Source organism: Channa argus, chromosome 9 (assembly GCF_033026475.1).
Source record: "Channa argus isolate prfri chromosome 9, Channa argus male v1.0, whole genome shotgun sequence".
Classification (NCBI taxonomy): domain Eukaryota; kingdom Metazoa; phylum Chordata; class Actinopteri; order Anabantiformes; family Channidae; genus Channa; species Channa argus.
The window spans coordinates 8651342-8679286 of NC_090205.1; the positions used below are offsets into that span (position 1 = coordinate 8651342).

At 40.4% G+C, this 27945-nt stretch overlaps 2 protein-coding genes across 6 annotated transcripts; one reads left to right on the forward strand and one right to left on the reverse strand.

Moving 5' to 3' along the window:
• Positions 1-12360, forward strand: hspbap1 (hspb associated protein 1). 5 transcript variants are annotated; one of them, XM_067515240.1, is made up of 9 exons: positions 1-144; positions 679-883; positions 1990-2174; positions 3481-3617; positions 6770-6941; positions 9200-9283; positions 9736-9846; positions 10319-10390; positions 11027-12360. In XM_067515240.1, exons 2-9 carry the CDS (start codon positions 694-696, stop codon positions 11606-11608), a joined length of 1533 nt encoding a protein of 510 aa, XP_067371341.1. In that variant the 5' UTR covers positions 1-144; positions 679-693; the 3' UTR covers positions 11609-12360. The 5 variants fall into 5 exon arrangements, 4 of the variants coding, with proteins under 4 accessions (XP_067371341.1, XP_067371343.1, XP_067371344.1 ...); XR_010915138.1 differs by lacking the exon at positions 1-144 and having other exon boundaries at positions 154-883; positions 11027-12118; positions 12199-12360; XM_067515242.1 differs by lacking the exon at positions 1-144 and adding an exon at positions 154-596.
• slc15a2 (solute carrier family 15 member 2) lies at positions 12342-27334 on the reverse strand. The gene is made up of 23 exons (XM_067515239.1): positions 27159-27334; positions 26881-26978; positions 25265-25352; positions 23928-24069; positions 23621-23713; positions 23437-23536; positions 22592-22682; positions 22434-22511; positions 21810-21892; positions 21597-21680; positions 21419-21508; positions 20927-20971; positions 20606-20641; positions 19883-19971; positions 19493-19574; positions 17999-18124; positions 17050-17214; positions 16814-16860; positions 16577-16681; positions 15497-15596; positions 15261-15404; positions 14493-14597; positions 12342-13736 (listed from the first exon to the last, which is right to left on the reverse strand). The coding sequence occupies exons 2-23, from the start codon at positions 26950-26952 to the stop codon at positions 13527-13529; spliced, it is 2175 nt and encodes a 724-aa protein (XP_067371340.1). The 5' UTR covers positions 26953-26978; positions 27159-27334; the 3' UTR covers positions 12342-13526.
• Positions 27335-27945: the final 611 nt, after the last annotated feature.

Sequence of the window (27945 nt, forward strand, 5' to 3'; positions counted from 1 at the left end):
GCTTGAGTGGAGCTGTAGTAGCGACCACAGAGCCGAAATGGGGAAGTTTCACAGCGAGGTGTTCCCTATTTAAATTGAAATCGTACACGGTCATGTGAGTTTTGTTTACTTCCGGCTGGGCCTCAACTGCACGTGCAACGAAGGGTGAGTTCCCTCGATTTCTGCGAAGGAAGGTTGCATTAGCTTTCAAGGGAGAAGTTGTCTGTGAGCTAATAGCTTCGTCGCGTTGGTTTGCTGAAACGAATACAGGCTTGTATCTGGCAATCTGACATGCACTTTTGCAGTACTTTGAACAACTACTTAAACATGTGCTCAGCTAAGGAAGTAAACATGTCAGTCTGGGAAATTAACTGGACAATAAAGTCGTTGGCCCATATATGAACACATGTCAGAAATGACCAATAATTACTTTAAATGAGTAAGTATAAAAAGGCTAAAAGAACGGAAGCTTCCGTTTCCTCCTCTCCCCACGTACTCACTCACCAGGTTCCAGGTTCATTGCAGTTTCGGCGAGAGCATCATTTTGGATTTTATTTAGGTTGTTGGTGAAATAATAGAGCATTAATGGATTAACGCTTCTCAGCTTGCACTTTCTGGTAATTTAACCCTTCAATTGAAAAACCAGTTGTTTCTCAATTAATCTGAATCGACATCGTCTGTGTTGCATCCCACTTCTAGTGTATCCTACAGGCCATGGCTGACTCTGTGAAACCCTTCAGCCCTGAAGAGGCCAAGACAATTCTGCATCATCTGCAGCAGCCTGCTGTGTTTATGAACATGACCTGTGCCTGGCCTGTTCTCCACTGGACAGCAGAACGTCTTTCTGGCTGCTTTGCTGACAAACGCCTCCGATTCAGACTTGGGAGAAAAGAGGAGATTAACAGTAAGAAAAGGAGATTATGCAAATTGATTTAATGGATGTAATTTTGTAAATTAATGACCTGGATTGAACATGCACAATGAAATAACACCCAATCCAAAAAAGGCTACTCACCAAACAGCAAATTCCCGAAGAACAGGACTACAAACGGACAGATGGATGGATGGATGGATATAAATAGAAAATAACTGACAGAAACTAAAACATAGTAGAATTTTGTAAGTAGCACCTAAAAAAAGTAGCACCTAAAAACATTTTTGTAGTTAAACTAAAACATGTCTTTAAAAAAAAAAAAAAAACAAAACTGTGCAGTCCATTTATAAGCCATAAAGCAAAAAGGGTCTAGCCCCTCTCCTCTCCAAGAAAGTTCCATTCACAACATCTAGCATGATTTATAATCGACTAATTATGTTATAGTAAATCAAAAGCCATTTCTGTATTTGTGCTCCTAATCAAATCAATGCACAGAGTCTCGTATGATAATTGTCTAATTTTGCCCATCACATAATAATTGCCTGCAGTCTTTTGTAGTTCATCCTGTGACAAGTGATCATTTACAGATTAGACTGAATTCAGTTGGAACAGAAGCATTGGAGGCTGTTTAATAGTCTGATTTATAATTTCACATAAGTAAAAGAAGAGAGAAAAGAGTTTTTTATTTCTTTGAGCATCTGGTGTATTTCAGCCACCATGTGGCTCTTAAGAAGCTAGAGTAATGATTCTTCCTGTGATGAATGACAGAGATCATGACCTCTAATAAACGCTAGTTAATTAGTTTTATGAATCATCTTTTTTTAGCTGTGACAACTGACAGGTGGGCATTTTTCATGACAGATTATAAATGGCATCGACCGACCATAGACACGCTTTGTTTACTTCAGAAAAGCAAGAGTAAATCACTACAACTGTGATTTATTTATCTCATATTATCGGATGAAACAACATTTCATGCATCTGTCATGGTTCATACTGCTGTTATTGAGTTATATTAATTGCAATTTTATAAATGGATATGTGGAATTGTTATACTGATACTTCAACACAATTCTCCAGTGATTACTCTCCTTTTTAAAATTTCTTTTACTTGTGATTTTCTCCTGTTTTCATAGCACCGCTGTTTGAAACTCAGTGCTCCTATGTCGAAGCCAAACTGTCGCAGTTTCTCAACTGGCCCCTGGCGCAGTCTGGGATGGATATAGGGCCTTTCGTTGAATACCCCTACTCAGACTATTGGGCCTATGCCGACTACAAATACATTGCAGTGCTGTTTCAGGATCAGCCTTCCATGTTTGAGGTAACGAACCTCCTGTGTACATATGTACATGCTGAGATGTTAGGTCAGTTTTTTGTTGATGTTTAAATGGCATTGCATCTAGTAGGCTTTCTTAAAAAGCACACACGTTTTACGAGTAGTTTTAAAGTGGAAAATAATATACACAAAAATGGATGTAACGAGCAGGAGAACAGCAAACATGCCATTACCAAATCCAGTGCCTAATATTAAGTAAGTATCAGATAAGACCATATTTTGCATATACAGCACTAATGGCTACTTAAGTTCAAATACTGCATATTGCATTAGAACAAATGAGAGAGAAGCCATGGTCTATGTTCACAATCACTTCCTGCCTCTTCAGTGGCTCTGTGTCAAACAAGTGGAACTGGTCATGTATAAATGTAATTATAATTTTTATTATTATTTATAAATCATCCAACATGATGGCATCAAATAGAGACTAAGCAGACAAAATTCAGATATGTTCAGAATACCAAATTTACATTTAAAAGCTGTTTAGTTTAATTTAAAAAACTATTCATGCTCTTACCTTCTAATCTACTCATACCAGCTTTAGCTTATCAACAAATTGAAAATTAAATGAAAAATAAGATTGAACGGGCCAAGATATTCTGTTTTTGTATTGCTCATTTATATTCAAACTTTTTCCCTTGTTTTGACATTTTAAATTAGAATGTTAAGCTTTGCCTTTACTTTATACTAGCTGCTACTCCTGTCCTTCGCAAGGTACAGACATAAAAGAGCCATCTTCTCTCGAGTCACTGCCACGCGTTCATTTCATTTTTACCTCGGTGATAAATTTTTATTGGGCATCCACCTGCAATTATTATCCGTTGACATTCATGCCTTTGAGACAGGCAGACATGAGCTTTTTACAGAATAAATGGCGCTGGGAAAAACGCTGCCTGAAGGCTAGATTGACCAGTCTGTCATTTACAACAGTGTATATGGTAATGACTTCGTTATTCAGGATGCTGGTGTGATTGCCGCACCTTTGTGCTCCGACAGGACATGATTGACAGGCTAGTTTGTATTGAAAAATGGCAAATATTGTAGCTTGGTTTCTCTACACATTGGCCTTTTATAATAGGCCCTGTCAAAGTAGCTGATGAGGTCGGGGTACATATGGGCTTATAGCAGAATTGTGACAGTTGTGAAACATGAGCATTGTCTCTGTGTCATGTCTTTATCGCAGACAAAAAGAGCAGAGACATGCAATTTAAAAATCTGACTGGTACTCTCATTGTCCCGTTATTTTAGATTGATAATTGTCATCTAAATGTGGTGTGTCTATGTGTTGTAGGATGTAAGGTGGTGTGAGTTTGGTTTTGAAGGACGCAATGGGAGAGAGAGCACATTATGGATCGGAACAGAGGGGGCCAACACACCGTGTCACCTGGACACTTATGGCTGTAACCTGGTACTGCAGGTACAGGGACGGTAAGGATCACACCATGTGTTTGCACCAAAGTAGCCAGCTTTAAAGTCAGTAGCCTGAATTGTAAAAGTTCACATAAACAAGAAGTTTTCGTGTTTATATTTCCTTAAAGGAATATTAAAAATGAACAGAAAATATGTCATCGCAGTAACAAAATTAGGTCATGACAGAAAATAGACAGTTTAAGTAGTTCCTATATAGTCCATTGGAGGTAATAGTCCCTGTTTATTTTACAACATTCACTGTATTTACATTCAATTCAATTCAAAAAGGGTTTTAAATTCTATTCTAGATTTGATGGGAAACCAATGGAGAGAAGCTAACGAAGGAGAAATATGATCTCTCTTGCTAATTCGGGTCAGCACTCTTGCTGCAGCATTTTGGTATAATTGCAGGCTCTTTATGGAGTTACTGGGACATCCCAACCATAGGGATTTACAGTAGTCCAATCTAGAAGTAACAAATACATGGACTAGTTTTTCTGCATCACTTTGAGACTGGATGCTCCTAACGTTAGGAATGTTCGGCAGGCGGAAGAAGGCTGTTCTGGAGATTTGTTTTATATGTGGGGTAAAGGAAAAGTCCAGGTCAAAGATCACTCTGAGGTTCCTTGCAGTAGTACTGGAGGACAAAGCTATGTCATCTAGAGTAATGGTTGGACAACATATTTCTGAGATCTTTTGGCCCAAATACTATGACTTCAGTTTCGTCTGAGTTTAGAAGTAGGAAATTGTGGGACATCCAGGCCTTTATGTCTTGTAGGCATGCTTGAAGCTTGATAATTGATTTCATCTGGTTACATAGATAGATATAACTGGGTGCCATGGAAATTTATATATAATGGTGTGATCAATACCTGTAGCTTGCAATAAAAAAAAAAACTGTTGATTTCTGGTCAGTGGTTGTTTTAGCTAATAAATGTCACATCACATTTATCATAAGAAGCAGTAGAATATTAGGAAAAAATCAAATGTAGTCACTCAGTAATCAACCGAACTGATCCTTCCTTATAGATTTGTGAGTTTGGTTTCAAGTCAACAGAGCATTTAATTGGAAGAAGCACACAGCTAGTGCAGTTTAACATTACATCTGTAAACATGTATTCAAATTTCCACCAGTAATCTGTTTTATTTAAATTTGTACTTTGTGCTCAAACATCTTAAAAAAGAACAAAAAAAAAAAACCAACAGTCAACAGCTAAACGAGATATACCCACTGTAAAATAAAAATAACATGTCCTTTCATACATGTGATAAGGAGCGCGTGTGTGTATATATAGGAGTTGTAGCTGAGCAGAAATAAGGCTCAGAATCCATACAACTGCAACTGTATTAAGTTTCCTGCCTGTTGAGCACGTAGCTCTTCCGCAACCTGAAAGGTGCAGGGTACTGTAACTGCTGACACGGAGTTTGAGCCATCCTTTCCCACATGAACGAGAGTTAATTTGTCGCAAAGCTCACCAGAGCAAGAAGGAAATGAAGACCGAGGGTGAAGCGCTACATGGGGCACTGTGAGTCAAGAAACAAAAGGGAAAAGGTCTTTGTGTATCTTATCTCTCTCTGCTGTTCTCCAGGGGAGTAGCAGTTTTATCGCGCTTCTTGTAATTGGGTCTCAAGCTCTTTTATTTGGTATTGATCTCAGATGGAATGAAATTGAGCTCAAGCGGGTCTCTGACACTGCTTATCCATGAAAACACGGCAGTGCTGACTGATACCATGACAGGGTCAGATAAACAGAAAATGATGTGGTATGTTTTTAAACAACACACACATTATTCAGAGGCAATATGAGGTTCAGGTTAGAGAAAACAATTATATAATGATTGATTTGCAATTAGCCCTGCCAGCTTTCATTAACGTTTTTTCTATTTTTATTTCTTCAGAGACAATACAGCTAAACACTGTTCCAACCAAGCAACTGGTGCCGTGTATATAGGGCATATAGCAAAAGCTAGTTTGTGGCCCCTGTCCCTGGCAAGGCTTTCAGATGACAACAAAAAACAAAAAATGGTAAAAACAAGGATCAAGGATGTATATACAGATATTCCTTGTCAACACTGTCAGCCCTGATGTAGCAGCAAAATTATGTGCATACGTACATACACTATATTGCCAAAAGTATTTGCTCACCTGCGTTTAGACCCATATGAACTTTAGTGACGTCCCATTCTTAATCCATAAGGTTTAATATGACGTCGGCCCACCCTTTGCAGCTATAACAGCTTCAACTCTTCTGGGAAGGCTTTCCACGAGGTTTAGGAGTGTGTTTATGAAATACATAATACACAGTGCTCACATACTTTGCTCTAATTCATCCCAAAGGTGTTCTATCGGGTTGAGGTCAGGACCAGGCCAGTCAAGTTCTTCCACACCAAACTCACTCATCCATGTCTTTATGGACCTGGCTTTGTGCACCTGAATTGATTTATTTGGATGGGTGAGCGAATACTTTTGGCAATATAGTGTATATACATAAAGTGTAAGTGTGCTCAATAGAATTGTATGAACTTGACCAGTGTGAATCCAGCAAACCAACAGTTATATAAACAGTAAACAGCTTTGTTTACTGTTTATATAACTGTTGGTGTTTCAGCATTGTAGTGAAAAACTCTGAGTTCTGATTATGACTCTAAATCTAAAGGTATCATGTTCCGTAATTGTTAATGTTTTACTGAAATACTAAATGACCAAAGTACTTCTGCACCCCTTTAAAACTCTACCGTTCTCACTTACTTCCCCTCTGGTCTTCACACCTTCAATTTCCTATTTCTCCCAGAATCACAAACATTACATCTCAATTGTAATTCCTTTTAATAAAAAAACAATATCGATATTTGACAAAACCCTAGCAAGAATAATATCCAAATGGCATTTTAGTTTTTATGGTAAATGTAGCGAGGTAGATACCAAGGACAAGTCATCGTTTGATGACCTCTTTTCCATATTTTGTTGTACACTTAAGGTAAATAGTTGCTATAGTTACGGCAATCATGTCCATCATGGTTTGGAAAAAAAAAGTCTTTAAGGCTGAAAAAAATCATTGTCTCGCATGACTTTGTCTGACCCTACAATTATATACATATTTAACAACAATCTTTGCCTGCAATTTGAGTCTAAGGTTTACCTGCAGTAAATGTCATGCTCTCTCTGCGTAGAAAACGTTGGCACCTGTTTTCTCCAGAGGACACAGCGAGCCTCTACCCAACCAGGGTCCCCTATGAGGAGTCCAGTGTCTTCAGCCAGGTGAATGTGCTCCAACCAGACCTAAGGAGGTTCCCTGCCTTTCAGAAAGCCAGGGCCCACACTGTCACCCTGCAGCCAGGACAGGTCAGAATCCTTGACACAAAATGATAATAGATCTCAGAGGTCACATTGTTGGCCAATTCTGAGCAGTTATGCCTCTGTTGTGATTTTGTTCGTTTTTATATAAAACCATAAAGGCCCTTAGGCAAATCATTATATAGGCATATAGCTGTTTTCAACAAAAACTTAACAAAGTCCAATCAAACAGTAGAACAATAGAAAACCACCAAGCATGATTTACTGACATTTGATGTTATGCAACACCTTAGCTCTACATTTGTGTGATAAACTGCTCGTCACACAGAGGCAATAACCGTAAAATATAGTTTTATTGGTCCTTAAGCTCTGCACACGTAAAAGTAGACTCAACAGTGAGATTTATTTGTCGTGGTGTCCTCCATAAAGTGTGAAGCGAGGCAATGGTTGTGACTTGTGTTCCATTTAAAATCTGGCCTTCTCAGTAACACACGATCACCTTCAACAGGCGGAAGCTTTTATGTGGAAGTGAGCGGGAGGTTAAGCTACATTAAAGTCAGCTGCATCACCACTCGTGGTGTCTTGTCAGGACTGAAGTCACAGGGTTGTGTGTAGGCCAGAAGATCAACTGACACTGATCAGTCAAGTTCCTGTGAACTACACCAAGTCAGTAAAGTTATGATTGAAGTGTTGCGCAATCACAAGCTGACTTTCACGGTGCCCCAGTTTAGAGGCATCCTTTGATACTTTTGAAGTAGTTTCCAGTTCTGATTTCCAAAGGCAAAGTTTTCTAGATGGATTTGCCCTACTTTGCTTTGTTTCAGATTCCAGCTGCATTGTATTGCTCTTCAAGAGTCAAAATGGTGACAAAGCAATTAACCATCTGTCTGTTGCCTCTATCTGCTCGCTAGAGCTCCTGTAGCGTACTAAGTACCCACCTATCAATAATACCAAACCCTGCTGTCAGATAACTCCAGTGGCTGGCTGAGGAGTGATGTGCTAGTGAGGGTCATTTTTGATACGATATCAGACTGCTTTCGTATATTTTGTTGACTGAAAAGATTCTAAATCGGTCTCGTATTTTGGGTGCATCCTTTATTACTGTAATCACATCGAGGTAGTTTTGGTGTAAATATGTTCCAGTCTACTGTCTGAAGGACTTTGAGCACCTTCGGAGCATTCAGGGTCATGCTTGATTTTTGTAAACTCTATAAGGGAAAACAATTCTAAGCATAAGGAAGCAGTGATGTTCATTCGCACAGCTAAGAACGAACAACATTGTCTTTGTTTAGCAAAAATTCAGGATTTAACTTTTAACCTGTCAAAGTAAATGATAAGATGAACTTCTTCACTGCCATCATTGAGTCCATCCTGACTTAATCGATCTTAGTCTACTGTGCAGCCTCTGCTGCCAAGGACAGGTACAGACAGCAGTGGATCATTTGCTCAGCTGAAAGGGTGATTGGAATCTGTCCTGCACTACTCCAGAACCCTGACCCATGCAGGGAAGATAATGACTGACCCCTTCCAACGTAGGCAGACACTCCAGTCCAATAGATCCAAACCTCATGCCACTGATACATACTGTACAGTATCACTGTTCTGCTCCTCAGCTACATTTGCATAGTCATATACATACTTTGCTATAAACAATTTTTTTTTCCTACTATGGGCCCCGGCTCAGAAAGACCAATTCCTTGTATGTGCACACCTACTTGGCAATAACCTATGTCTGATTCTGGTTTTCACATGACCTGACTCACATGAATTTGCTCCTTTGGTTACACAAGAAGAGATAACACATATCATGACCCACATTTTGATTTAAGGCTGGCCTTGATATTATTGACCTCCTTGAAGTCAGTGGTACCTGGTGTTTGCATACAAGTAAAAACTATATGTGATCGTTTGTGATCTTTTTTTTTTAACAATATATTTATAAAGAAGTTATCTGTTGTCACAGAATGGATAGTTTTTCATATCTACAGCAATCTTCTGAAAAATGACACTACCCCCGAAAATCAAATTAAAGAACAGATCATTTCTCTTTTCTTGTCAGGCCACATGACGACTGCTGATAGGCAAGGAATCAATAGGTTTGCCTATTTTAATGGAGTCACTTTATGAGTAGGCGAGCCACTGACAGTCTAGGTGGAAAAGGTGTATGCTGCCACCTACTGGATAATCAGTACAGTCATGTATTCTCCGCATTTGTTACAAAAAACTGAAGAAAAAAAAGATTGATGTAGGTGATGTCAATAAAATTTCAGTCTATATTATTTAAGCTTAATATCTCCTCTGCACAGGTGCTTTTTGTCCCCAGACACTGGTGGCACTATGTGGAGTCAGTGGATCCCATTACTGTCAGTGTCAACTCCTGGATTGAGATGGTAAGCGACCCAAATTACAGTAAACTACACCTCCCTCATCCTGATGTGTTCAGCTCAAAACCTCACATAATAATCAAGAAATTTGAGACACGTTGGCTCTCTCCCTTTTTGCCCTGGAGAACTCCTTGCTCAGGTTGATTCGGGTTGATTGCTCCCAGATGAAGGCTCCTTTCAGCTTTGAGTAATGAACATGCCTGCCAGTAAAAGATTCCCTGTCATTATGATGAGTGTCTGTGCACAGCAAGGAGTGTGTGTGCTGAATTAAAAAAAAAAAAAAAACCCTGTTTATTCAAAGTGCAGGTTCTTCTCCAGCAGCTTTCCCTGCAAGGTCACAGACACAACAAAATGTGCATATAGCATAACCCAAGAGGATGTCTTTATCATTTAGTGTATTTATCTTGAGATGCAGCACTCCTTCTTGTTTTGATTAATTTTTTTCTGTTCCTCCACAGGAAGTGGATGACGAGGCAAGAGTTAGCGAAGCTGTGACCAAGGCTGTAGTCTGCGCCATTAAAAGTGCTCCGAGTGATGACAACAGTGACAACTGGCTCAACCCTACTGAGGTATCAAATGAATACTGTGCTGTATTGTTTCTTACAAATGCTTTTTAGGTACCATATCCTGAGCTCCCACAAAATAAATAAATAAATAAATAAATAATTCAGAATATGAGCAGCTTTGTTTTTGGTTTTAATATAGAAAAACACAAAGAATTCGTCTAAAATGGTTCACATCCTGTTGTGTGGGAAATTCCGTAGTAATATCAGAATGCAGGTGATTAGCTGCTCACGCCTGTTCATCCCTCTGTGCTCAAAATGATAGCGAAGTGCTGATTTATTTTCATCCTGGCATCAACAAAACATTACACTGCTTACAAAAATGTGAGTTTGCAATATAGAATAAATTACAGTTCTTGACTCTCCAAAATAATTGCTCCAATTTTTAGGGTCTCGTAAAGAGTCTGGTCCCCCTGTCATAGATTAGTAGCCACTGTACCTCCCACATCACCTTCTTTCTCTGTGTCTGTTGGTGCAGCCTGTCAGCTTCCGACTCACAGAAGGTATATTTATCCAACCTACAGGAGGCCATTTACTGTGTAGGCACAAGGTGAGCTGTTGTATGCAGTCGAAGATGATGGGGAGATGCTATATGTTTTTTCCAAGCGATACGGCTGACATGCAATATTGTGCTATATTAAAATTAATAGACCGTAAACATCTGGATATTTGTAGTGAGTAAAAGAGTTTATACAGTTTAGAAAAAAATCACACATGGGTATTTGAATTAGGAAAGAAACTTGTGGTTTTTCTAAGACAGCCATAGTAATTAAGCTGTAGTTCAGAGTCGGCTTAATGTTTTTTACTTTTGCTCGTAATAATGTAAGCAAACTTTATTAAAATCTAAATGTAAACACAGCTTCTCTGCAATTTCAGTAGCCAGGCCCTGCTGCAAAACTGTTTCCTTTCAGACTCAGAGGCTTGAAATATGTCTGTGAAAGAGAAACGACTAAAATAAAAAGTGTTAACATTTTGATGAAAGGTCTGATGTTGGATTCAAACCTCAAACTCAAACAATGCCTTACATGGTTTTTATTGTGTTTGCCGAGGAGCCTTTTTAGACATCCTTTCCCCAAACTTTGCATGAAATAACATCCTACCACAGAGCTGGGTAGGTGGTTATTTGTCTGGCGGCTGCTGCTTGGAGAAGTCTGTTTGACAGTTTGTCTGTGTTATGTTTTTGCAGGAAGGAGTAACATCGCATAATGAAAACATGCAGTATGTCAACCTAGCAGTTAGGGCTTGTGCCCAAAGACAGATGAATCTTTGCCACGGCAAACCGAGCCAGAACCTAAGAGAGACTCGTCCAGTCAAGCGAGACTCCAGCGGACAAATCAGTAAAAACAGCGACCCAGTGCGGGATCCTGCACCCTTCAGCGTTCCCTATGGGCCACATCTTATTCCAGTGCGCTGTCAGGAAGAGGACCTACCAGGCAAAAGGGGAGGGACCCCAAAAGACCTGGAAGTCAAGTCTTCCATAAACTGTGCAGCCAGAATTGAAGAGGACTGCACTGTCAGCTCAGATGCAGCTCTGAGAACTGAGCCAACATCTGCTATTCTCCACCATAGAAAACATGAATGTAGCCCTAGTTTTTCTCAGAGTAGAGAACCTGGCTGTGCAGATGGGACATTAGAAGAGTCGGGCCATGCAACAATAACTACTAACGACCTGTTAGACTGCCTCGTGCATCCTGATATTATTAGCCGTGTTGCGGAGCTTTTACTGGAACGGCATACAGGAAGACACAGGACCACCACATCCTTATAGCTTTAATATTCACATGCTGTAAACAATATGTAATAGGCCCAAAGATAAAGAAGAGCTGGTTCTAGCTTCAGAAGGGATTTCCAATGCTTGATCAAAGAAATATCCACACAGGCACTGTATATTCTTTGTTTCCTTGGATGTCTCACTGGACTGTGCAGTGATGTGTAGCTGTGAATAAAACACAAGCTCTTTGACTGCACAAATCCATCTGTTAAGCTACTGGCATTGTTTTACTGTCAGCAAGAAGTGAGGGAAGAAAGCTGAAGATTAAAGCAGAGTTTCACCCTCCTTTTCTTTCTGCTCTCCTCGGTCAGGGTTCTACGGAGACTAATTCCGGATGCGAGAAATCGCAGCCCAAACTAATCGTAATGCAATAAGTGACGCCATCCAGTGGCTCTAACATTTCCTTGTTTTGTTGTCCTGCACATACTAATCCTGTTTGGTTTGTCCACAGTAAGAAAAATGACCACTTACATCAATTTAGTATGCAAACAACTTAAATAATTCAAGGTAGTATTCCGGAGATGTGAACATTTGTTTTCTGCATAATGTTTCTCTGTCATTTAGTAATGAGAATTGTCACTGATCAGCCACAGAGAGCTGGTCGTAATAGTTTGATGATTGATGACCACCGTGCAAGGAGAGACAAATGAAATGGGTCCATTTGAGTACAGTCTGCCGCCGCAGACTCAAAGGAGACGTGGGAAGCATGAGCATCTGCAAGTATAATAAATGTAATCACTCCACAAACAATTTATTCACTAAATGTCATTTCGTGTTCCTCTGACATTAGTTGTATTTCACATATCTAAACATAGGTTAATTATACATTTTACTCAGTGACATACTTATGCAAAGCTTTTTTTGAAGACAGAATAAGATCAATGTTTTAATCTTAATCAAATTTCCAGCAGCACACAAAATTCAGCAGTCTTATTTCCAGAATGTAATGGGGAGGAGCACAATTTACACTTAAATGAGATATGATGCCACATTTACCATTAACAACGTCCTACAGTATGTAAACAGTCGAATCACAATTCCCTCAGAAACTGTTTGCTTACATGTTCCTTCCAGTTTGATTTGAACAAAATAGTTCCGAAAGCTCTTCTCTATATTTACCTACATTTCTGTTGCTCTCCATTACGTTAATTATTTAGTGGACTGTAAGATGCAGAGACCGAGGGACTGATGACAACAGGCACTTTGCAGAAGAAATTTGATTTGTCCACACATCAGTGGAAACAAATCAAATCTGAGTCGCTCGAGGTTAAAATGATCTGATTTGGGTCACTTCAGCATGTAATGTGCATTTGGCCTAAAAGAAATCAGAAACTTCCTGCATTGGAAGTACGTTTAAGTTACTGCCAGGTCAACATCTGACTGTCATCATTTATACCATGTAAACTGAACTGTTTCTCCAACATCTTCAGTCAAACACAATACAGTAGAATGATTATTGTTCTGTGCCAGGAAATATACAATCTTTACATACAGTTAATATGCAACAAACAAATTCAGAATATAATATAATATATATATCAATAGTATATATTTTAATTTGTAGTAATACTATAGATCACGGTGTGGGAAATTACACAACAGTTTGCCTCTTTAAACACCATTTCATGTATTCAGTCTCACTCAGAAAATTAGTTCCTGTACTACTGTACACGTGGAAGTGGCTGGAGTGTTAACAGTTTCAAATGTTGAGTGATGAGCTTCTACGCCTCAGGAAATGCACAACGGTCTCATTGTAGTGCTTCATTTTGACAACAAAAACGTAAAGCAGGAACTGAAATATAAGTACATTCTCAAGATGTATTCAGGTATAACTGATTCAGTCATTCAGTCACCTTTGGTAGCCAAATCAACTCAGCTACATTAAAGGAGATGCTACATGCTACGTGGCCCCAGTTTACAGTTTGGTGCCCTTCCCCTTTTTGTTGAGCTGTATGTCCTCCGTCTTTTTCTTCATCTTGTCGTCATTGTCCTCCTCCCTCTCTGAATCCTCCAGGTAGATCTTGTCCAGTTGATCCGGGTCAACGTAGGTGTAGAAGTAGGCCATGATAGAGAAAATGATGCAAACGCCCAACAGCAATCCAGCAAAGAGCAAAAACTCTTTCCACTGTGACAACAAAAACTGGTTAATGCATGAACTGTACGAGGTGCGGGAACATTCGCTGCGAGGTGTGTACGAGGTGTGTAACGTGCTGCTAAGATTTTATGCTAACGGGTTTTAAATGTAGATATGTCTTTTATAAAGTTTTCCCCGTCCTCACTAAAGGACAGGTTTACAGGTATCACTTGTTTGATTGAATCACCCAGTCTTATCTATCTAGCCTTGCTGTTTCTCTGCACATGTGACAGTGAAGCTGTTGAATTTTCTTTAATCTTGATACTGTGTCACATTTTCATTTAAGGTATTGATTTATACATTTCTATTTCAAACACTAAAGCAAAAAGGACTTAAAAAAATAACTAAATACTTTATCAATTACTGCTTACTAGTGGGATCTATAAATGCATTTATTTAACCTTTTCATTGGTCTTTTTTTTATATTTCTGCCTCAAACCCCCTGCAAGAAAGGATTTCATATTGTATTACTATTTACAGAGTAGCCAGGTAATACACAGGCCTATTCATGCTGTGAATGTGAAAGTTCAGCGTTGTTGTATTGGGGCGACAGTTAAAAGAAAATATCTTTGCAGATAAAAACTATACATGACTGGATACCACAAGAGGGAAACTGGTAGTGTAGTATTACACAAACAATGTTTCCACAACATCGAGATATAGGGCATTGTAGTTCCTGCCTTGCAGCTATTCCATTGAAAAACTGGTTGAGTGTGGTTTTGGTACAGTATGTATCCCCTTAAATACCTGTTCCAGTCCTGCTCCCTCTGCCACAATCAGCACTATCACATTCCCAAATGCAACAGTGAGCAGCCAGCCAGCCTGCAGGACTGACTTCATGTTGGCCGGTGCCTGAAGGGAGAGGACATTCAGTGTCAGTAAGAAAGGAAACAGCAGTTGAGTTGAGTTTTATACTGAGAAATGTTTCAATGCCAGTAGTAACTTCCTTTATGTAGTTTTTATCCGCAGCACGGTTAGCCACGTTCATACAGCTAGTGAGTTTCAGTTGGAAGTTTTCTATTTAGCCATAGTTTCACTTCATTTAAAATTTAATCTGAGAGTCTTAATCTGATTTTCTAGGGTGGTTTTCCTGGAAAATAAAAGGTAAAAAAGAAAGTGTAATCGAATCAGAGTTCACATGTGCAACTGTTCCTTCAAGGTAGCATTTCATTCAGTCATCAAGGAAGATGTAAACCTTTTTATAATTTCATACACTCCTTGACCATTTTTGTCACTTCTGGTGACGAAGAATATTTGTTCTAGCTGAAAGTGCATTAGTATGTTAGGGTTACGTTTGTATCCCCTTACATGTAGTTTCACTGTTTGGGGATGCGAACGATGCAATTTCAAAATAAGTGAGGCAAAACTTTGCACCCAACTCAACGTCCTAGAGTCCATCTCAGGCCTGACATTTAGAGATGCACAGAGACTTACTATCTACACCTTCCGACTTACAGTATTCGAAATCTAAAAACTACAGCACCCCTCTTCAAATGAATGAGCATAATGACGAACCTGTGAGTAGGAAAACTCCAGGCCTGTAATGGAGAACATGACCTCTCCAGCGGTTATCAGGACATACTGAGGGATCTGCCAGGCGATGTGCACGTTATTGGCTTCCACATCCTCCATCTTGTGAGGCACAAATTTGCCTGATTCCTGACAAAGTGCACAGAGATGGTGTCAGGATGAGCGTGGATAGCTTTTAAGTTCTTTGTATAAAATGTTATGTGTGTGATTAGCATCCTGACCTCAGTTAGTATGACAGTGTAGGAGGCTCCAAAGTCCAGCAAGCCCAGGTCCAGATCAGAGCACTTCTCTGACTGTAAACTGCAGCCCACATCTGGGTATCTACTCAGTGACAGAGAGTACATAAAGGATGGCATGAATACGAAAAGAACTTAAAAAACAGCATGATCTGACTAAGTATCTACAGTATAATGTAAGTCTACATGAAGTTATTAGCTCTTGTGCATAAATTGAGGCCGAATTTCATTTAACTGTAGCTGTAGGTGGAGATGTTTGCTCCACCTAATGCATTGATGTTAGTAGAGTTGGAAAGTAAGTACATATCTGAACAATTTCTACTTTACTTGACCATTACAACTTACTGCTACTTTATTCTTTGACTTCACTGCATTTCAGAGGCATATTTTCCACTTCCTATCATACCCCATTTATTTGCAAATTGTAATTTGCTAATTACTTTTCAGATTCTGATCAATAATACAGTAGGTAATCATAATTTAGCAGTACATAAAGTAATTCACTTGGATTTTATTATAGTATGACAATAAAAACAGCATCCAAAGTCATTATGAGTAATTTCCATCATTATAAGCTGCCGCACTAATGTGATGGGAACGATAATGCATCAATAACTGTAATGAGCCATTGTGGATAACGCAGTAGTAGTACAATTCGAGTATTTTTTGTACTTAGCTACATACATAAATGATCTGAGGTGTTGGGTTGATTTTAGACATATAAGAATCCCCAATTTAATCACATCTGCAATAATACAAATGAGTAAAAAAAAAAGGGAATATAATCTTTGTAACCGTATGTCATGCATTTCATTCAGCCATCAGATAAAAACTGTGTCGTATACTTTATTGTTTATACCTAAAATAACTCGTGTCTTGCACAACATTTCCCATAAGCCTTCACAACATCTGGCTTAGCACTCTCCTAAATTCAAAATCACATTTTGAACATCTAAAGGCATCTTATGTAATTACAACATCAACTGACAATGTTTTGGTTTTTTAGAGAATGAGGAACAGAAATTGTCAACAGGATTATGTGAGTAAGACAGGAAGTGCACTCACTCTCCCCGATCCACAGTCATGTTAGCAGACATGTTTCTGGAGGGAACGTGGAAAGTCACATGTCCAACAGTGAGGTTCACTGCTTCTGGCTGTGTGTTGAGGAATCTGTCAAAAGTGAATCAGATGAACTCTTTACAAGTGATGGAGGTAATAGGGTTTGTTACATACAGTCTTAAGCAGCAAGGAAAGTCTCATTTGCAGGCCAATGTAAATGTTTGAACATAAAACAGATTTTACCTCAGAAGAGGATTCCCATCTTCACTTTTCATTATGAAATCTTCAACCTGGGTGATAAATAAGCACACATTGGTGTCAAGAAGAACATCCCTGTCAACAACATACATTTCTATTCTGCACTAAATGTTTTCGTGCTCTTCTTTCCCCGTCACCGAAGATGGGCCAATGTGATTAAACCACACCCACACAGTCTTAAAGCATTATCACGTTATCTGTGAGTTTTCACGTGCACTCACAAGCTGGCACTGTATTCCAGCAGCTGTGGAGTGTAAGATAAGACTGTAGGCCTTTTCCTCTTCAAACATCTGGTTACACTCTGAGGCCTTTTCATTGAACACGACTTGAATCCTCAGTTCCTTGCTGGACGCCTCTAATGGCAGTGTTTCATATTTAGGAGGGTCCTGAAACAGACAGAGAGAGGGTCAGAATCCGTTGGTTTTTGTGTCAGTGGTTGGAAGAGTGAAAGATTTGAAAGCTAGATGCTGTCACTTCAATCATGCTTTATAAAAGATGTATCTATTGTTTAAAGAAACTGAACCACAAACCTCAAATTATTAGAGTGAAGTCGCAAAATTAGCCATTGACTAGAGATCTCTAACTTTTCTAAAGTGTTCCTATAGAACAGCTGGAGGTTCCGATGTTTTTGCTTCAAGGGCTCATTAAAATGCAAACTGTTAAAACAGACGAAATGAGTTTTAAACGCAAACACAAAGAGGACATTTAATCCCAGCCCACAGTAAACATCCATACCTGCAGGTTATTATGTACCTGTTAGCTAAACTGAATGTCTGTCGTTTTACATTATCCTTCTGATCGGATGTGTATTAGTTGATGCCAGTGTATTTATTTTGGATATTACTTTACACATCTGCTTTATGGGTTTTGTAACGTCTCTGTTGTTTGTACGGCTGCTGTCTCAGTGCCAAACCGATGTTTAATCTCGGCGAGGAATTTCCTGGTTAAATAAAGATAATATTATTGAGTGAAGGGGGTGATAAGCCCTGCACCCTGCATCCCGCTCTCACAGGGCAAACACATTCTCATACATGCCCAAACTTCTGCTAAAGTTGGGGTCTCCAATCCTGACTCGACAAAATATGTTCATATGAATGTGAAGGAAACCTGCCGTGCATCCACACTGAATATTATACTAGCAGTAGTATAATCCTCCTCCTGTCCGATTACCTGAAGATACGGGATCGGCTTTGGAAACAGGTCATTGCCAGGGATCGTCACACTGATGTCACCTTCTACCAGGTTAAAGACCTGCAGTAGACACTTCCCTGCAGGTGCAGGGTCCACCACTGTTTTCTATCAGATGGAGAAGGAAATTAGAGAACTATACTGACAACTACCAGACAACTGCATCGAAGACATTATTATAAAGAGCAATATAAATCCACTTTTTCTGTTTCTCTCGCAAATTAATGGACGTTTGGAAAAATTCCAACAGGAAAAAAACACAAGAAGCCTTAGCGGTGGTTACCATGTTCGTGCACATTTATTACCGGAACAAGCCTTTGTGTTAGCAGAAATAATAGAGAAAGCTGCACGGAGAAATTAATATTTAATGTAAACATTATGAATAAATATGTAGAGACATATTCAGCAGCATTTAACCTGCTCACAGTGAGAGTACTAGCATGTTAATGTTAAGCAGGCTCGTTCATTCATTAGCACACTACCATTGCTATATAGTACTACAGCTGAAATTTATGAGAAAGTCCTTTTTTCTTTTCAGATATTTGCCATAGTGGACAAGTGATGGCATATGGCAACTATCCACCCTAATCCCCACAAGGACAGTAAAACACTACAGAGTGCCCTTAAAGGTGCCCCCCCCCACCCCCCCCACCCCCACCCCCACCGAGCAAACGTGATAAAGTGGTGTGGTCTTTGCACTGATCATGGATTGTAGCTCTCTGCTGATGTTAGGTGCCCCCGCCTCTCATGCAGGCACTGAGCTGCGGGCTAATGGCTAAAGAGTCGAGCCCATAGAAAAACCTCCCTCACCACATCAACACTGCAGTGTCCATTAGAACGGCCGTTAATCCCGGTGTGCTCCGGTGTGGGTGAATAAATGAAGGTTTAAAACAACTAAATTTGACCTTATGATAGGCCTAAGGGGGTCATAATGTTTACAGTTCTTCCGAGGAATATGAACGAGCACATTTTACAATCCATTCAATAGTTGTCGAGATAATAAAAAACTAAATTGGGGAAAAGCCAGGGAGTCACAAAAGTCATTAGGGGGTCATTCTAAAGGAGGGATTACTGTCTCCACAGAATGTCACAGCGATTCGTTAAATAGTTGTTAGATGATAGCTGGGGACCACATAGTCGTCACTGACAGCACCACAGCGCATAACTGAAAGCTTTAATTTCAGCTGCCAGGTGCTGCACTCAGACAGCAGAGAAAAATCATTTTGAGCCCCTGCAACAGCTGCGCTCCGGCCTGTAAGAACAGCTCAGTGTTCTCCAGAACTGGAACTGCACTGCTGCTTGAAGGTTTCCAGGTTGCAGGACATTTCATTACGTTAGCATCAGTTTGTAGGTATTTGCACGTTTTCTGGCAGGGGGAGCAAACGATCCTGTGTATGTAAGCACGTAAGGCCTCTGGTGAGTGGCTCGTTATTTCTGTAACAGGAGGAAAGATTCACGGCTGCTGCTCATACGTACCACGACGTTCAACTCCACCAGTGTGGCCGCTCCGAAGGCCAGAGCTGCAAATATCATGCCCACGGCCATTTTCCTTAGAGGCCTGAAGACAGAGAGTGTCAGTGACAGACAGGGTTGTAAGACCAGTGTGTTTACTGTGCACGTGCCCTTTACAACCTTTATTAATTTTTGTTTTCTAAATAAAAAGTGCCAAATCAGACCTCGTGTTTTGCAATAAGATGCGAAAATCTCTGTGTGTGCGCGCACTTCTTAAATATTTACACTCCCAAAGCATATCACTGGAATATAATTGTAGGGTCACGTGGCTCATTTTGCCAGTTTAAGAGCCTCACTAAATGTTGATATCCGCAATAAAGACAAGAAAGTTCAAAACAACAAGCTCCTACTCACGTAATGTTGATTCTGCAGAAGCCTACAATCGGATATATGATGAGGTCAAAGATGGGCACAAAGAGAAGAATCAGCAGAGCATTCAACATCTAAAAAGCAGGAATGGGAAAACTCCGTGTAAAAGCTTAATAAAATCCACTTACCCTCATAAAATCATTAAAAGGGTAGAGTTACACGATAACACAGACACTAACAGAGATTATGATGAGCTATCACCAGTTAAGGTTAGAAAGATGGTTCGTGATAAACAGCCATGACAATCACAGCAACCAAGTCATCATTAGTTTGCTACACGGGTTTGTGTTTGCATTGGAAACTAACATAATTTTATGTAAATAAAATTATTATTAATTTATACAAGATTTTTGAACATGGGAAATAAATGTTTCTGAGCTTTCAGCTCTAAGACTTTCTACTCCAATTTTAGGATTGCCGCACAAGCATTGCAGAGCTTTACCAGTTCTCTGCTGACAACAATTACAGACGACGCCTTTAACTTATAACGAACTGTGTATAAAAGGTGGCCTGGTAGCTCAATGGTTAGAGCAGCAGGTGTGTCCCAGAGCGTGAATTCAAAAAGTAGAATTCATGGCAGAGCTGCTGCACTGGATTGCATTGGATCGCACAGGTGGTCCCAATGTTATGTCTGATAGGTGATCGTCCATACATTAGTGCTTATGAAACAGTGTAGACCCCACTGAGGGCAGAAGAAGCTGCACGTACCTGCATTTGGTCGGGCTTAATAATGAAGGTGCCTCCCTGCAATAACAAGACAATATAAGTTTGACAGGACACTTAAACGTTAACTTTATAAATCTAAAACCTTGTGAGTTCAGGATTTAGCACGGCCATAAACAATGGAATTTATGGATATAAAATGCCAAATTGTTAAATGCCAGTGTACAGGGGAGTCGATGTGAAGGGACCGTTTGTGCAATCAGATGAATATCACAACCCACCCACTGATATCAAAGTGCTATAAAAGATGTTATCAGCATTTTGAAACCTTGATTTAGTTTTCACTTTATGTAAGGAAACTCTTACAAAAGCCATGTTCATCCTCGTAGCTTGAAGTGTCCAGCGTGAACCCTGCAATAAGGAAACACACTAATTGTTACTGTCACAAGATTTTAGGACAACAGCTGGACTGTTGCCGTAACTTTTTAAAATAAACCATAAACCAAAGCAGACCCCTGAGGAGGACGATAGTGGGGAACGTGTAAACATCTGATCTGCCTGCCATGTGGGTCTGTGTAGTTTTTTAAGCATAGTTTTTAGGTTTTCCGTGATGAGATGCTTTTACCGACGACACACAGTTGTAGGAATTTATCATAGTGCCATAGAGCACATAAATCATGAAATGTCAAAAAAGAGCAGCATTTGATATTCCAAAGATAAGGGGATATAAACTTTTTTATGTGATAGTAGTATCATTATTCTGATGTTCTGATGTTCAGCTTTAACGTAAGGTGTATGCGAGTCATGACACATCAGAGCGAGGAGCTCTTGTGTCAGAGCACTTTGCTCTTTACGCACCTGCTGATCGAACAGAGCCCAGAACATCGGCAGTGGGATGTAGAGCACCAGGACGCGCAGCACCATCTTAATCTCCTGGATCAGGCGCTTCTGTTGACACACAAACACACGGGCTGAATGCTGCACCCAACACGCACTCCGTTGACTCAGCAAAGACAAATTGTCCCAACGTTTTTACCGAGTACTTCTCTTCCGCCCAGTCTAACCAGTGCGTCCTCTGAGGGTCATACTTTGACCTCCTCCAGCGTTTTTTTAAGGCAAACTGCAAACCAAAAGGAAAAGATTCGTGCCTTCATTGCATCGCAAATAGTCTTGATAATAATTAGTGCCTCATCAATATGTTTGCACTTTAACAAATCCGATTACTCGGCACAACCGGAAGATGACTCACGCCAATGCAATTACAGACTTCCAACAGGATATTTCCCTGGGGAGGATTCCTCTTGTACAGCCCGCTGCCAGCAATGAACACAACTGCACAAGATGAAGAAAACTGGTTACACAAGAAATAACTTACTTGGTATCAGCAGGTATTAACAGGCTTGTTTCATGCTACAGTAGCATATGCACAAATTAAACAGGTCCCACAAAGAGGAAACCAACAGCACTTTCCATTGTAGGCATATTTGATCCTCTAACACTAGCTTAATGAATGCTTTCAGGGAATAAACACGAACGTAAACTTTGTCTCTAAGATCTGTCCATGGCCTCTCCAGCACTAAAAGCCCTTTTTGTTTTCACAGTGAGCGGTCACCCAGTGACGAATCCCACAACGATTGAGGGTGACAGGGCATTAGAAGCAGAGACAACTGACTGTCAGTACATATGTTGGGGGTACACTTGATCAGCAGCGTGCCAAACGCTGAACTCACATTGTGTAAAAACACACTCTCCACAGGAAGACTGTCACCTGAACAGACTTTATCTTCTGAAATATGATATTTAATGAACATTTAAGGTAGAAATGTGCTGTGCAATTTATTGCTCTTTCCCTGCTCTGTAGATAACAGCCCACCTAAAGCCACGACCATCAGAGCGGCGGGAACCCCGAAGGCCAGCGCATAGCAGTCACCACCGAAACACTGCACATCGCCTGCAGGAGTAAAAGCAACCGTTAACAGCTTCTGCACAGCAATGTCGTTCACACAGCGAAACGAGCTTGTGAACGCTCACCTCTCAGCACGGGTGTAATCACAGTTGACAAGAGGCTCCCAGCGTTGATCGACATGTAGAAAATGGAGAAGAATTTCTGCCTCTCGCTCGCCTGGAGGTGATCAACGAAATGATCAGCAGATGCTTTGAGTGTTTGAATTTTAGCAAAGACAAGTTAAAAAAAAAAAAATGCAGTACGTCATAATTAAGATTTGGAAACATCTTAAGAAGTGCAGTGAATATTGCATAAAGCTAACGATAATATATACAAACCCAATCCAGTGGTGCAGAATTGGTGGTGTGATGACTTTGTAATATTTTTTTAAAATGTTCTACATTGGCAAGAACAAATTAAAACTGGGTTCATCTGCTTTCAGCCATATAGCAGCAACACCGTATAAAAACTAGCAAAGTCTGAGTAATATTATTCACAGTTTGGATCAAAAGGTAAATGTGCCATAAAACCACAAAAGCAGCCTCAAATAGAAAAAAGAAAAAGAAAAAAAAAGCTCTGTCAAACTGAAAAGGTCAAAATAGAAATCTTTAAATTCAACGCTGATATCAAAATATGGAGAAGTTAATTTCAAGCTTAGTCAAGTGTAAGGTCACTAGTGTTTCTCATACCCAACAATTCAACACTCTGTTCAGTAATATTGCTATTTTTTTGTGGGTTAGGCAACTTTTATAGTTGCAATGGCTGTCGTCCTTTTTTACTGCAGACCTGAACAAACTCTGTTAAACTAACACAGATCTACAGGCAAATGATGCAAATGGCATCTTTGCATCTTTGCATCTTGCATCTTTCACTCTTCAGCAAAAATACTGTTTCTGCGTCTTGATATTACAGAGGACGTGTGGTGCCTTACATTCTCCTCGTCAAACTGGTCTCCCCCAAATGCTGCCACACAGGGTTTGATTCCACCGGTGCCGAAGGCAATAAGTATCAGGCCGAACATGGACAGAGCACTGGAGGGCAAAGATGAACAGAAAAGTGCTGACGCAAGAGGAATTTTGATGGTGGACAGACTGAATCAGCTCCAGATAACTTACATGTGCACATCGCTGTTTCCTACAGTGGGGATGGCTCCGACGGACTTGACCACATGGCCGATCACGTAGACAATGGACAGATAGATGATAGTCCTGTTGGGGGCAAACTGTGATTACGTACATCACATACACAACTGAAATGATGAGCCACTGATGGTCACATCCATTAATAGCATCTATTTTCTCTGATCGAAACGCTGTTTCTGGGCAAACGTGACGTCATTAAATGATCACTGCATTGCATTGCAAGGTATTACCCTTAAATGCATGTAGGGGATACTGAAGGATAGAGGACAGTAAGACTCACTTGAATTTTCCAAGCCAGGAGTCAGCAATGAGAGCTCCCAGGAGGGGTGTGAAGTAGCAGAGGCCGCTGAAGGCATGGTAGACTGCAGTGGAGAGGTCCTTGTCCCAGTGCAGGTAGGTGAGGAAATAGAGCGTCAGCACCGCTGTCAACAAGCACACAAGTATGAATTGAGGTCCACGTGCAAATACTAATCATCAACAACATCAACAAATCCCCTTGTCCATTAGATGGTGGTCAGTTGTGTGTAGATGTTTCCATCCACTCTTTTTCAATTAATAATGGTTTAATAACGTGGGACTGAATTAGCAGATATTTGTGTTGAGCCACTACTAATCTATATTCCGACACATAAACTCGAAATCAGACTTGAACACTGTCCTGTCAACGAGCACATACACAGTTTGGGCAGAAAAGCACAGTTAGGACCCGCAGATTGGACTCTTTTATGCTGAGAAGATCCCAAACATTCCTAAGGAAACCAAACCGCAAGATTTGGAGAGGAGAGTCGAGCAGTAAGCTGGGCTGACCTCCACAAACAGCACTTATTTGGCGACCAGATTCCTGAAGGGGAGCTGGACTATTGTTTGCAAAGTTGCACAGGGTGACAGGCATCCGGCAGATGTACTCAGGAGCTTGGAGGCTTCTACAGAGAATGAGAGGAGTCACCTCAATGTGACTGGGAGCCACTTAAAGGACCTGACCTGAGAATTCTGAGAGTGGTAGACTGGCGAATAACAGAAAACCCTGAAAGTGGTAATTACAAGGGCGTCACACGGCTCGGGCCTTATCTCAAGATGCCGGGACCGAGGATCTGATTGCTTTTTATTACCTACAGCTGCGATAATCGGCCGCCTCAAGTGTCAGGTCAACGCTAGTCCTCTGCACTAAAAGAAGTCAGTGGAGGGGGTTCAAGCATCTGGTTGGGAACACAGTACATACAGTATGTCATCGGGCCTGGGGATCCCTGAGGAGGAGCTGGAAAATGCTGCTGCCACCGTGACCTGACTGTGGATGAGCTGCAGAAAATGGATGAACGGATGGAACCGACCTGCTATATGATGAAATTACTGACACAATGTGTATATTTAACCTGTTGCACGGAAACCTGCACTTCTGCACGGCATGTTTGTACTGTCTGTATGAACTAAAGACTGAGTGAGACTCCGGCCTTGTCTGTCCCAAGCGCTTGTGCATAGCCCTCGTATCTTTTTAACGAACTGAACACCATTTACACATTTGGAGGAAGATACTTCAACCTGAAGTGACTCTGTGAATATGAAAGCTCCCTGTTCGAGTGGCTCGATACCAAATGGGCTGGAGAATGAATATTTACATACCTTTCATGCCATAGTAGGAGAAGCGTTCACAGAACTCATTCACCACTATGAAGCAGATGCTGGTCGGGTACTTGGTCCCACATAGTTTCTAGAAGAGGAAAAGTGTGTTAATCGAATGAAGGTCAACACTTTTCAACAACCTGCAGTGTGTTCGAATAATGAAAAACCCTAAGTCCATAAGCCTCTGTATCATCTGTTTCATCTACATATAAAAAACTGAAACAATCTGCGGTTTTACTTTTTCTGCCCAAGACATGATTAATATTTTGGATTGCAGCTGATGCATACTTCCTGTTAGTCAAACACTCATGAGATACTCGCATTAATCATTCTACAGAAATATAAGTTGACATTTGTTACGCTGCTTTCGTGCTAAATGTCACAACCTTATCCATTTCTCTGTAAACTGCATTGTCTCTGAAGGATAAGATGTATCGCTCCAAACAAGAGCAGAAATTGATCAGATTACAGAAATTAATTCACAGAAATGTGATGAATGATTAAACACTGATGTTGCGCATCGTGTAACACACGTTAAACATTAGCCAGCTCCTCAGGGCTGAGGGTTTGCTGCTCCTCTTTGTTTTACATCATCGATAACCAAGTGTCCACCAGGAAACTGCTCAGCGCATTGACATTTAGCATATCTAGGCTCAACAATGAAGCTAATCATAGTAGGAATTAATAAACAGAATTATCAGTTAAAGTAGTATGTTAACTTCCAAAGGAATCAAAGCTTTAGCCGGTAACTGGTTAGTGGCACAGTTTCATTGACAGGATCATTATTCATTTTTCATTCAATCACACATGTGCAGGCACAGCTTTTGTGTGTCACAACAGTCTCTGCCCCCTTGTTACCCTGCAGAAAAATAACTCCAGGGAGTTTTGCAGTGAACAGCGAAGCTTCCGTTTTTAATTATGCAGTGTACAATAACTAGATCTGTATTCAGACTGCTCTCCTCTCCAGCCCAACAATAAACCTGTGTTCCTTTACTGCCCAGTGGTAGTTGTCCATGCAAACTGGTTGTAATTCGTTTGGACATATTTGTCTGCAGCTCAATGGCAAATTGTTGCAGTTCTCAAGTCATAGTAGAGAATTTTTGTTTTTCTTTTATTTGTTATTGTCATATCTCCACTAATGTGCCTAACTCATGCTGGTCGGGAGTTAGGATCAAAAGCCACAGGTGCTGAGTGGACCTTAAGTGGATCTTTTGTCTCTGTCCACAGATCCATCAGGCCATGTCGAAGCCTGCACAGACAGGGGAAGGTGACTAAAAAGATCTTGTCCCAAATTGCAGAGAAAACACATTTGAACCATTTTCTACCACGCTTCGTTGCACCGGTTTTCATCCAAACGCGTCCTGCGAAGTTTTGGTGAAGATGCGCCTGTTGCATCCAACATTACAGTTTAGCGGAGCAAACAACTCTGTAGTTTGAGGCTGTGGCACATTTCGCCCCCGTTTACGTTTGAAGCCTTGTGCTGCTATGTCCACGCATTTGCTCTGCACAAAGTCGGTGCTACTTAGTTTTTTTGTTACTTTCCAACAATGAAACCAACTACGCAAACAAGTTGTCAATTCCATGCTGCACATGAATATCGTTTATTTATACTGTACCTTTGTCATGTTGTTTGCTTCCTGGCGAGATTTGGAGATCTCACTGTTGCATCGGGAGCTCCTCGCTGACATCCAAGTCCGTCCCACTCCGCCCCGCTCTGTGAAGACACCAGAGTAAACCCTCGATCATTGCGCGTTTACGCCACTTACACAAGTTAATATTCCACCACGGAGCTTGGAGAAGTGCGGTGGGGCCTCCGCAGACTTCGGCTCTTGTGGGAAAGATTCCAAAACATAAAATGGAAAGAAAAAAAACAAACAACAACAACAAATCACACCGATGAGTGAGTTTCTATGTAAAACCAAAGTTTATGCGTCAGGGCAACACGCTGTGAGCGAAGCAGGAGGTCAGGCGATCAGGCGATGTGGGGATCAGGAGCTGCAAACTCTCTGCCTGTGCAAAAGGGTCGCTGTCAGGACCTGAATGTGGGACGGACGGTTAATATTGTCCTGAAGTGTGAGTCCATCACTGGTTGTTCTGATTCATCGTAAGCAACATGCACAACCCCACTGGCTTTGTGTGTGTGTGTGTGTGTGTCATTGTTGGCTCACAAGTGACCTCTTATTGTGAAAACAGATCATTTAGTCATCCTGTGTCCAGCTTTATAACAGCACAGAGCACTGTGAACAGCAAGATTGCACATAAAGGACATTAAAGTTATAGTCACATTTGTCCATATTGCTGATCATTTATTACCATTTATTACTATTAAATATATTTTTTGCGTTAATGTTGAATTAAAGCTTTTGAAACCTGCTTCAAATGTTCAGTTTGGACTTTTTTTTTTTTAGCGAATGGAAGCTTAAAATCAACTTTATGTCAGTGTAGATGTCCATTTTCATCTTTTACATTCAGTTTATGTTATGCAGTTTGAATAAATCATTTTGAACTGAAGAAATAAGTGACAGACATTGTGCATTCATTTTCACATTTGAATAGATTTGAACTGATTAATTAAAAAAAAATCCAAATAACTACTGAACAGTTACAGTCAGTGTGGGATGAACGTTGCTCGTTCTGATGCTGTATTTAAAGTCTTATTAGGCAAAATGCACCATTTACTT